This window comes from Pocillopora damicornis, chromosome 3 (assembly GCF_964200805.1).
Source record: "Pocillopora damicornis chromosome 3, jaPocDami1.2, whole genome shotgun sequence".
Taxonomy (NCBI): domain Eukaryota; kingdom Metazoa; phylum Cnidaria; class Anthozoa; order Scleractinia; family Pocilloporidae; genus Pocillopora; species Pocillopora damicornis.
The window spans coordinates 19661242-19673680 of NC_142672.1; the positions used below are offsets into that span (position 1 = coordinate 19661242).

The 12439-nt window shown below is 37.7% G+C and overlaps 1 protein-coding gene across 2 annotated transcripts; it reads right to left on the reverse strand.

Moving 5' to 3' along the window:
- Positions 1-393: 393 nt before the first annotated feature.
- Positions 394-11819, reverse strand: LOC113665314 (zinc finger CCHC domain-containing protein 24). Of its 2 annotated transcripts, XM_089202102.1 has the most exons (4): positions 11627-11819; positions 6788-7112; positions 5300-5572; positions 394-2440 (listed from the first exon to the last, which is right to left on the reverse strand). In XM_089202102.1, the coding sequence occupies exons 2-4, from the start codon at positions 6872-6874 to the stop codon at positions 2156-2158; spliced, it is 645 nt and encodes a 214-aa protein (XP_089058228.1). In that variant the 5' UTR covers positions 6875-7112; positions 11627-11819; the 3' UTR covers positions 394-2155. The 2 variants fall into 2 exon arrangements, with proteins under 2 accessions (XP_089058228.1, XP_027036789.1); XM_027180988.2 differs by lacking the exon at positions 11627-11819 and having other exon boundaries at positions 6788-7449.
- Positions 11820-12439: the final 620 nt, after the last annotated feature.

Consider the following 12439-nt stretch of genomic DNA (forward strand, 5'->3'; position numbering starts at 1 on the left):
TCAGAGAGAGTGAGTACTGAGAAAAGGTGAATTTCGCGGTACAAAGGAGAGATTTTGGATAAGTGGAAAAAGCCCCTCTCCCTCATTTCATTGAAGTCCACTCGATAGAGGCAAGAAGTACTGTCCAAAATAAAACAGAAAGGGACAGGACATGATTTACCACCCTGGTGGAGGGGGGGGTGGGGGTTCCAGGATTTTGCTTTACCTGATCCACCCCCTCAATGGCAGTCAATTTTCTAAAGCCCCCCCCCTTTCATACTTTGATGACAACGACTGACCTCCACTCCGTTCCCCCTGAAAACCATGTGATACCTCTCCCCCCTCACCCTGAGGCGATAATAATGGCTGGTGCCCTATCATTGTATTTCACACGATTGATAACTACAACCATGGTGACGAAAGTTCCCACAAGTTTATTAAACAGTTTTTCCACCAAATAATAACATAATATTTTCTCACTTGTTTTTTTTGGTCTAAATTGTGCCTCGTCGTTGACAAAAGAAGCAAATAACACTAAATTCTCCTCAGTTGTCCTAGCGTACGCAATAATTGACAATATATCTCCGAGTTTCTCTTGATGATCTCTTATATCAACACACTATCACTCTACACTATAACGTGTATAGTATTAATTAAAAACTTTATCAGAACGCTTTCAAATGACCTAGAAGTATATTGTAAAGATATAATAAGTAACATTTTCGAAATCTCTGTGCTTCTTTGTTTAAAATAGTAGCCAGTTAAGCGCGAGGTAAGAAGCAAATGTTGATTTTTCCGTCCCATTCGTCGATTGTGAATGTAACTCGAGAATTTTAAAATAATGCATGCTTTCCTCTGCTTTAAAAGAGCTCTTTACGATTGAGTGTCGTAAACCCAAAACCAAAGTAATCGCAACAGCCAATCAGATGAAAGGAAAGTACTTTTAAGAGCCAATGAGAATTCAAAGCAAAAACAGTCATGCTACCCAAAGCGCGGGAAAACGCGGGCCATCCTGTTGTTAGTTTTGCTCCTAATTGGTTGAGAGGATGGTGCGGGTTTTCTGAACCAATCATAGAGAGGGAAAGAGGAACCTATGAGGTCCTGGATTCTTTTCGACACCCCATTGAAAACTTCTCTAATGGAAAACCATTGAAAAATTCCTCTGTATTTCATACTCATAAAGGCAAACGAAACCCTTTAAACTATAACTAATTTTAAATGTACATACTCTGCTTAAAAGCCAATGGTATCTTTTGAGAGAAATACAATAACATTTCTGCAAAAAACCTGATATCCGGAATTAACGATTACTTACAATCACAGCAATATCAACAAAACCACTTGAATCTAAAGATAATTTTTTTATGTAGAAAATATTACTCCCTCGGTGTAAATGCAATAAATGAATACAACTCCAGTTCGTCATATCTTTCATTTGATTGAAAATAAATTTCTGAGTAGCTGAAAATAACCTCGCAAAATAGTTTTCATCTATTATTCTTTATATAGAAATGAAACAAACATTTTGTTGTGTTGGTAAAGTATATACCAAAATTCCAATTTTCTTTAAATTTCCTGGCATTAAAAAAAAACGATTTTGTGTTTGATTGGAACATGTCAAACGTTCACTCGGCCAGCCAAAAAAAAAACGTAAATCTGACGCGTCATAAAGTAGAATACTAAATAGAATTTTTTTCTTTATCTAACTATTTTCCTTATTAAAATACTGTATTCTGACGACATTGTACAAAACTCTTCGCGACCATAAAATAAGTATGTGTAAACAGTACTATAGAGTAAGACTTCGTCCCAGTTCAAACCAAGCAAGCGAAATAATTTACAATGATTTAGATAAGTTAAAAAAGGATCTCATTTACTGCAATTTGGTCTCCCTTTCAAGTGGAGTAGATGTCGACAATATTTTCAAATTTAAGGCGCGTATGATTTCAATGAGAACAGAGAGATCACATCAAATGATGCAATACTCCCGGTTCATCAGAGATAATCACGGCTACATGGCAGCTGGTGATGTGGTCTTCACAGAAGACAATCTAAAAAGGCTATCAAAATCACTCGTTTTCAAAATACTACCTACCCCCACCCCTGAGTAAATCCAAAATTGCCGAGTTTGCCAGTGTTCCTTGAACTTAGGCATCACTAAGAGGGTCTAATTTTCTTAACTCTGTTGAGCCCGGCGACAATAGTAACCGAGGCCCTTGCATTTTTCACAGAGATCTTGAGGATGTTCCTTGGTCTGATCGGATACGTCGAGACCGTCAGGCTTGTCCAGCGGTCTTTGCTTATGCGGATACACATTTATGTAGCACTTAATACACTGTTGCCCAGTATTCGCCCAGCTGTTACCACTCATCCACTTTCGCTTGCACAGAGGACATTTGAATTCTCCAAAACATCGTTTCTTCCCTTGGTATGGAGTGAGGCCCTCTCCCTTTGGTCTAGCCTGAAATTTTTGTAAAAGAGATTTTGAAAAATTAAACCAATAGGCAAAATGATAGAGTTGACGCTTATCTGAATACTCTGAAGAGTTGTGCTGCATTATACAACAAATCTATTCACGACTTGACATGTTTTGACATCATTCCTACATTTGTAAATTTATACGAAATCACTCTTATGCGTGAACCGGCAATCTGCTTTAGTTACAGTGCCCTTGCTGCTTTCAGGGTTACTGAGAACAAAATAATCACGTTAAAGGAAACGATAATTACTTTAACGAAGTTCATTTTTTGCCATTAATTGGAACGAACCAAAACAAATATTATGACAGAAAATACAGATGGAATTCATTGTGTTATTTCCTCTTTGGCTTTTCTCTAATTTCATTCAGAAACGTAAACAATTTTTTGAACAATTTAATATCTGGAGAATACACCTTCATGTTTCCAAGTGTTACTTATTACGTTTTGTGTTTAAACGCCCGCTTGTCATCAAATCCAAAAAGTTATGTAGTCCTAAATCAAGGAGGGGAAATAAAACAAGTGTAACATCCGCATAACGTTGTCTTTGAAATTAGACTTCTGAAAAGCTTGTTTTAATTTCTTTCACTTTTGTTTAGGTAGAAGTAACAAATTGCAAAACACCACCATTAGATTAAAATTCCAAGCATCGTTACGTTTTATGAGAGTCAAATATTGTACGTCTCCAGATGTAAGAAAAATAGACCTGTGTAACAACGATGAAATTTACCTAAGAATTTAAGGCTTGATATATATTATTTGTAAATGATAACGAGACGAAATGATCGTGAAACTCAAAGGTTAGTTTGTTGGATCTTTCAGTGTTTACAACGACAGAAAAGTTGACAAGAACAAAACATCCAGAACTGCACTGAAAATTTAATGGGTTTTCCATTCAGAAAAAAACCGTATGAATGTGGCATTTATGCTCCCATATATCATCAAGTCAAAGTGACCGGTCAGTTTAGTCTTGCTATGTATACTCCAATAATTTCAAAAGTTCTGAGACGCTGGTTTACTGTTTAGTAAATTAGAGCTGCAAAAAGGGCGCCCATATAGTTAGCCCATATAACTGAATTGACTGTCGCTGGATAACGAAGATTGAAGTTAGAATACTTCAGAGTCGAATTAACACCGACATCACTTTAGGGTTTGCATCATACTTTAGCAAGCTTCCAACTAAGACTCATAAGATATTTTCACCCAAAAAGAACAATATAGTCCGACTTAACAAAGCCAAAAGAAGAAATTCTTTCATCCGCCTGGAATTTTAAGGTATGAAATCACCTTCGCTTGCAAAGATTTAACAAGGCTTGACTTTCCAAGAATTGCTCTCGTGAGAATTCAACGTTGACCTTACGAAAACGCAACGGAAATTGTTATTTAATCCAAACACAGTTTTCTTACGGAGAAGCCACACAGATACACATAGTTTTTTCAACTTCAAGCTGAGAAAGCCACAAGGAGCCGGACAAAACAATGTATTTTGATGAATGCAACGTTATACACGCAGGAAAAGGAAATATTCATGGTTTCATTTCACAGCAGTCTAATCTATTTTAACAACTCACAATAAGTGAAAATTAAAAATACTCAAAGCTGCCGAGTTACAGTAGTTTGGACGTATCAAACTTCAAACTTCGCACAGTGTTAAAATTCTCTAAGAAATTGCGTCAGAAATGCTTCATTTTCATCTTCGCAAAACACTTTTCGGAAGTTTGTTTGTTTACAAAACTAAACATACGCTGTACTCGGCGAATATATAGTACCAGCAACTGGCTTTTCTGAAAAAAGTATCCGGCGCCATTTTACAAAGTCTACTAAACTGCTTTTTGTGTTCTTTGAAAAGAATGCAGAAAATAATTGAAAAGAAACATTCAATGACTCGTTCCAAAGGTTAAATGAATACATTCAGCTATTTCTAAGAACTGATCGCCAGGTCAATTTGAAAAAGGATCTTTCACCAAAGGTATGCATTTCATCTTCTATGACGAAGTCGGAGTTTACAACAACAACTCCAAACTGCCACCCAAGACGTAGAAGAAAAGCCTTCGCTCTCCACAAACTTTAAACTAAAAATACTTATGCTACGCTTAAAAGATTGCAGAATACCTAGACGAGAATGTCTCACGTAATTAATAACTTCAAAAGACACGTAATATCGCCGACTAAACTCAGACAAAGTAGAGTTTGACAGCAAATTGATATGATTTGAAATTTGCCCCGTGGACTACTTAATCGGCTTATACAGAAGAACTACTGTTGTTTTCGCTTGTCAGGCTGAGTTTTGTAATGGGAAACATATTGTTTTTACAAAGGATTACACAAAAGCAAAGTTCATCAATGAGTAAGGTTTGGCGACAGTGCAGTTGACACCGCTGCATTTCAACACACTTTTCATACTTTCTGACTAAAATTGCTTATAACTCAAAACTTCTTAGAAACTTATAAGCATCGTAAAATAAAGAAACTCGTAAGTAAACCTATTGTTGAAAGATTGAGAGTGAAAAAAAAGTAAGGACCTCGAAACATTACACTGATATACTCCAGCAGAATACAACCGATGCGAGCAACTGACGAAAGGAGATAGTAACTTGAGAAATCTTCCCAGTCAAAGAACGACTATTTATAGTTAACACACTATAAAAGAAAGATAAAAAAGGTAAGCTTATTCAACGCTTTGTCTAATCCGGAAACTCAGCGCATTCTGAGAGCAAACGGCTACAAGGGCAAACCGTGAACTCAAGACAAAAGTCGATTTGTTGACAAAAAAATATCTGACCTGAACTCTCTAAATTTTGATATAAAAGCGTACCTAAAAATGTAATTGAAAATTTACCAACCTGAGGACAGTCTTTGATATAATGGCCCTTGCAGAAGCAAAGGTGACATAGATATCCCTCTGGTGGTCGTTTTGGTCTCTTCTTTTGCCTCTGAAGGAGTAGCGTGTTCTGTAAGCTCACAGCAAGACTTGAAATCTCGTCCTCATCGTCTAAAGACCAAGCTTGTTGCTCGTCGATGTACAAAGGTGAGTCGAGATCGTCGAGATGTTGGTAGAAATCCTCGGACAATATGTCTAGGTCATAATCTTCAACCTTGGCTGATTTGTAGAAATTCTAGAAACGAAAAAACGTGATATTTTCTTAAGGAGATCTGTAAGCACAAATATTTCCGGTGAAACGGGACTTGAAAAACCTCTTTATGTAAAGTTCGCAAATCAAATAATGGTAAAAGAGGGAATTAGAGGAATATAGCAGAACCGCCCAGACGAGAGCAGCCAATTTTCGCGAATTATAATGGTTTCTCACGCAAGATTATCAGGAAAGATAAAAAGTCTTAAACATTAGTAACAGGCATAGCATTCAAATTGGCCCTCCTCGTAAATATATCCATCAATTTTTTTGTCTCAGTGTGTTTAGGATCTATTTTTAGACCGATTTGTTCAGGCTGCAACATGTGTTGGCAACCGCGGCGGACGGTATCCTTAGAGGAAAGTGCAACAGCAAGATGATTTATCGGCATTTCACATGGCTTTAAAGGAACAAGACCGTTGTATCTGTCTGCGGCTAAGATAAACCACGTGACATTCAATGACAGTTGTACGCAGAATTGTACAAGCCTAAAGGGCAAGGAATGCAAAGAATTTTACTTAAAAGTAAACCGAGCCGAAGGCGTCTAGGGAATTAAGTCTAAGTACTCTTGATTGTAATGAAACTTTGAACCGAGATCGTTCCGTGAAAAGTAAATTGGCGTGTACATAAGTGGCATGACGCGTATGAAAACAACGAAATGACAATCTTACACGGAAAATCTGACAAGATCTTTATTATGACTTCCATCAGATGTGTATGTGTATTCATGGAAAAATAGGCAGTAGGCATGGAGGTCGAAGGAGGTCAAAATCATTTCACGAAACGCACTCAGACAGTGAGATCTGAAATCAATCACACGTCGAAATAGTGAGGTTCGTTGTTCGATCGATGATTATAATAAAACGAAAAAACCGCAAGCTCGGAAAAGTGATACGCGTAGGAATCAACGAGTTATCGTACGAAACGTAGTGTCATAAGCTGAATTTCAAGAGCATCTGGCGAATGAAGACTTTTATGTCGATTGTGTTGTAATGAAATGATGAGTCACATCGCAAAAAATCTACAGGGTGCTAAGATCAAAGCGGGCATACACCTCATGTTCTAGTCTGAATTAATCTTTGTTTATACGCCAACGCAATCTAACTATAGCTAAACTAAAGAAGATTGTGTGAAGAGCAAGTAAAACAACTGTTGTCGAATAGAAGGAGTTATAATTCGAACGGTAAATGGTAAGCTTACCTTTTCGTTCTCGACGTTCGTGAGAAAGTAGTTTTGAAAGCTACTGGCTGGATGTGAAAAGAAAGATGATGAAAGTAAAGTCGACATCCTCGGCGAATATTCTTCTTTGGGACAGGAAGGTCATTTACGCAATTGCAATAGCGGTTCGTGCAGTTAGACTATGAAATAATTTGTCTGACTTTTATACCCAAGCGGTCGAGTTCCCCTGAGGCGGCACTTCCGGTAACTTCAGCCAATGAATTGGAGTGTTGTCTGTTTGAGATGTCATCAACACGCGCGCTCACTTACACCAGGAGACACCAAACAGTGCACTGCGAGTCCTCAGCTGGAATTTCAAAGCACAAGCTCGACAAACAAAAGCAACCACACAACCACGAATAAAACACTTCGCCCTAAAAGTCCAACGGAAATCCCTCAAAAGTTGTTTTCAAAAGACCTTACGGAGACCCAAAGTTTTCAGCACGAAGATTCCATGAGGGCAGTCCATTTCAGTTTGTGCTGATCTCGTTTGAAAGTCGTTAATTGAATTAAAATCTGATAAATTTAACAGATCTTGTGTTTAACAGGGCCATGTCACGTTTCATTTGACTGAAGCATTTGCCGAATTGTTCTGCATTCATTTCAAACGTCTAGTCTTGAGCAATTATTTGCATTGGAAGTATGATATGCGATATTGGTAACCTTGCATGAATACCCGGGGCAAAACAATTCGATTTTCTTAACAGTGGGGGATATTCAAAATCCGCTCTTGCAAGATTCTCACTTTATCGCAGAATTAACAGAGGCAAATCAACTAGAAAAGGAAGAACGAACAAAAAGTACTTGTTTTAATAATTTCCTTCCTGAGTATTACTGAAGAAGCTTTGTTTACCTTGCAAGAAGTCTTGCTGTTAAAAGAAAACATAAATTGCATGCAAAATTTTAATGGTACACTCCTTCATGATTAGTCTAGCTCAGCTTCTCAAATTGCACATATTTAGACAGCCATTTAAAGACAAAAAAATCACCCAGACGCAATTCTGCAAATCGACTTAACTACAGTAGTTTTGAATTGCAATGGATTGCCTTCAAGAACCGTGCGATTTGCGGAAACGTTTCAAACTGATGACTTGAATTTTCTCGTTATAGAATGGATTAGTTTTAGTAAAAATGATTTCGGAGAAAGCGCAACAATTCGACGAGTGAAAAAACACCGATTATAACACAGCTTTCACGGAAATGAGCTTTGCATGGGTCCTTGGAAAATACAACTCTGTTATCAGTCAAAACTGCGGCTTTGCTTGGTTAAACAAATCTTTCCCGCGATTAAATACGGTCAGAAACAGCAGATTACTTAGGAAGCACTGCCAGAGGAGAGAAATGTTTCTTCAATCTTCCAATCTTTGTAAGCATAATACACGATAAGATGAAAAGAAAAAGAAACTCTCAGGTTTGATCCTGTTTTTATAGATTCGCCTTTTTCATGGTCAAGGCTATTTGCAACCCCGTTTTGGTTCCACGCTAACCGCAAAACCATATGAATTTTCAGTCAATCATTTTCCATTTAAAAACCTGTCTGCCTGGTTTTGGTTTCGATTTGAATCTCATGCCACTCTCGTCGACATTAGAGGAAATCCCCACAGGGTGGTAGTGTTAGACTGCTTTGTCACGTGCGTTATTTTTAGAGCGAAAATTTGAAGAAAATTCAATTTAAATATGGCTTGACCCAGTGCCAAAGAACACCCAACCAGAATGAATTACACGATACAATCCCGGAAATTCCCGGAAATTTTTAAACCATGTGATTCTCGGACTACTTAGAAGCATTCATCGGCTTTTTGACTTAAGCATATCATAAGGAATACAAGATTATCTGGCCCAAGACAAATGTTTTCCGCTATTGAGGGGTTGTTCAATCAGTGACATGAGCTAGCTTTGATTGGCGGAGAATCCCGTTTGGATGAACTGAAGAAAAAACAAAAATAAAGTGAAGATAGTCATTTGGAAAATAATAACATGAACATAGGGTCTTCGATGAAATCAATGGCAGCGTTGACAACTGATGATGCCCACAGATTTGTTGCGGTCGAGCTTCTATTTGAGTTTCATCTCCTCGCTATTTTCAACGAGACGAGAATACCTGGACATAGTTTTTCTTAAAACGCTCAAGTCTCAAAATTCCACAACCATCGAAGTCGTTCATTTCGCGTGAGTTTTTTGTTCGCAGAAATATTGATGTTTTCTTGCTGAGAGCCTCCTTGGAAATTTTGAGGTCTTCTGCTACCAAACTTCCGGAAGAAAACTCAGAACGAAGGGCAAGTGCAAACATCTTTTTTTTTTCCTTTACGATTCAAATTTAAATTGGATCCTTCTCTACCACAAAAAAAATTAATCTCGTAAAGTTGATGTTAAATAGGGAGACATTTGTTTGCTCCATCAGAGAGTTGATAAAATTAAAAGCCAAAATACTAAAGAACAATGATTTTCAAGAGGAATAAAAAATCTCATTGGTGAGGATTTTTGAGCACTCATGCACAGGTAAGGCAAACTTACAAACTAGCGATCATTTCTTAAATTCTGGAGCACAAATGGGGAGAACTTATGCTTGCATTTGATCCAAACGCTTTGAACTCTTCGATGACCCGAAAACCTTGACTTTTATAAAGCCATTTGCGACATATTTCGTAAAAAAAAGATTCAAAATTTGGCTCAGAACTGAATTTCCAGAGGTTACGATGCACTTGACCTTGACCTTGAGATTTTTTCCTTTTGTTTTTAAGAATATCACAGAAAAACATCTGAGATAGCTTATATAATTTGGGGTTAGTTAAGGATGTAGCCTCGAAAATTTATCCTTTATATAGAAAGAAGACACAACTGAATTGCAACAAATTTGACCTTACACTGTTCGAATAATTCATGGCTTGTTTATTATACCTTGCGAAACAATGACGAAGGGCTTAAGCTCGAAACTTCAGCTTTGAAACTCTTTATTGAGGCCAACCTACGTCATCGACCGAGTTGATAATACCGGATTACCTTGTTATACTCTCCCAACGACGCAGCACCACAGTTTCTTTAGAAACCTGCCCCACTTTGTTCATTTGGCATTAGCAAGTCTGTTTCCTATTTTAGTCATCCTTTCCATTTTTGACCCAAGATATGGTTTTCTTTTTCAGACAGATGAAAAAATTCATGTTAATTTAACCTTGCTGTTAAAGCTACGGATGGTGGGCACATGTTTTGGGCCTGCAAATAATTTGCCACCCAATAATCAAATTTAGCATTGATTAAAAACGTTTCTGTCTTGTATAATGGCCGCTTTCGCGCTATGTAGAGTTATATATAACAGTGTTTTTTTTTTTTTCTTATCCGCTACACGCATTCACCGGAATACTGCCAATGATTCGTGTTGTTGTTGTTGTTTTTGTTGTTGTTAGATTTTGACACTCAAATAATATGTGCGCGCTCCTCCCGTCGTTGTGCCATGGTCATGAAAAGCGGTTACAGGTCGGAATAAGACGGATTTCCTGCGATGTACAACACCTTGCCCAGCAGCTGAAATCGTTTAATAATCTAATAACCTCTGTTTGCGCTCAACTGATAAGCTATCATGCACAATTTTGCGATGGAGGAGGGGGAAGCGTCGTACTTTGCGCTCTATGTTCTTTTAGTGGGGTAGGGAGAGGGTGTATTTTCTCCAAACCCCTTAGGTTAACCGTGACCAACCTTTTCCACACTCGTGATTTATCAAAAAATCTATTGCCTCGTAACTAACCTCAAAAGGTTGGCACAAAAAATCATGTTTTAAATGTTGAACAGAATGAATGATTGTTAGAAACCTTTTTTTGAAAACCTTTGCGAGTTAAAAATGGTATGAGTTGACAAACTTATATATTATTTGCTTTCGAGACTAAAGTGATTAAAAACCATGCCTTAGAGTACAAGTCATTTTTCTTTCCTTAAATTAACTGTCGCCCGATCGCAAGTCAGTCGCGAGTCAGAGGAAATTGATGCGTGGGAGAAAAAATTTCCTGCTCGAACTCGGATGAGCGAGACGCACGAAAGGCCCACGGTTTTTTCTCTCTATTTTTTTTTTTTAACTCAATCAACCCGCACGTACGTTTTTTTCCACTCAATCAACTCGCACGATAGATTACGTAAGGAAGAAGGAATCGCTCTAAGTCCAACAGAAGCTTTCTCACCGGCACACAAATTTAAAAAAAAAGTTAAAACACAAGCTGTCATTCAAGCGCAGAAAGCGACCGTGTGTAGATATTTTGCAGGGTTTACAAAACGCCAAAGGCAAAGGATGTGGTGTTTAATATCTTCTTGAGTGTGAGCCAAATCTGTCAAATCTGGTTAGTCGCGTCAACAGTGACTCGGCAAATCTATTTTTAACAAATGCCTTCTCCATAAAATGTTTCGATCCTCATCACCCTCCAGAAAAGAAAAGGAGAGGGAAAAATGAATTATCTCGGAAAGCGCAAGGAAAAGGAAACGCCGAGGGGGTGCGCGTTCCCTATTTTGGTATTATCTTCTTAACAGAACACATCCGATAAAACAGACAGGCTATAAAATCAGATACAAAAACTTCTTATTCAAAAGAAAGTGTTTATCATCTGCCCTTGACACTATGAAGAATATGAACTTCTTTAAGAGTTAAATTATTTGTTTTAACTTTTGCCAAAAGATCAGTCGGTCTGGTGATAAACGAAACATTTTATGGGAATAGCCAAAAACGTCTTAACAGTACTACAAAGTTCGAGTATTTCCTGTCACTGTGCAACAGGTTAATTTAAATACAAGTCTAAGTAAAGCAATCAAGCAAAGAATGGCCTAAAGATTTAACATACTTACATTATTGTCTACCAGTGGAAAGATGCGTCTCACATGCATAGCACTGATTGTTCACTCCAATTCTACACATTTTTGGACAACAAAACTGACAACATTACCGGAACAGGTTTGACTTTAATTTTACAAATTATTGCCCTAACTTGGCCAGTGGTCAAAAAACATCCACAACAACTTCTTTCAAGGTACTATGTGCGTCAGAGACTACTTTGTTACTCGAAATACTAAACGGCATTCTTACCTAAGAGGGGTATAGCGGCTCCTGGAGAGGGGATGGAAGGGCACAGAGTCGACATCTCCCGGAAAGTTCTTCAAAAAAAAACTTGGCAAGTTTATCGAATTTATTACGTGTTATAATCTGTGAACCATTAATACGCAATGACAAACATTCAGGACAGATCAAGATGCCCTCATTAAGGTCAGAAAGATCTCTGTTTCCGATCATTTGGATCTCCGGTTCCTCCCAGTTACTGGCTTTAACCACGCATCGTATACAAACTAATTGCAATTGGCCTCTTATCTATCATGTAACACATTTCTTCCACATCGCTTGTCAGAGTAGTCATTCAGACCCATATCTTCACGCCAGAACAAGGCAGTGTTCATTGCTTATATACATGATAACATAATATTACTGGGTATATGTCTTTGTCATCACCACACGTACGAACTAACAATCTGTTATTTTTAGGAAGTACTTAAGGCAATTAAAAATGTAAACAGTCAAATCATAATACAAGTATTTTTTTTGCGTATCTCCTCGCGTGACGCATGTAAAATCAGTGATACATCCGTTCATACCTCCCAAGAGATATC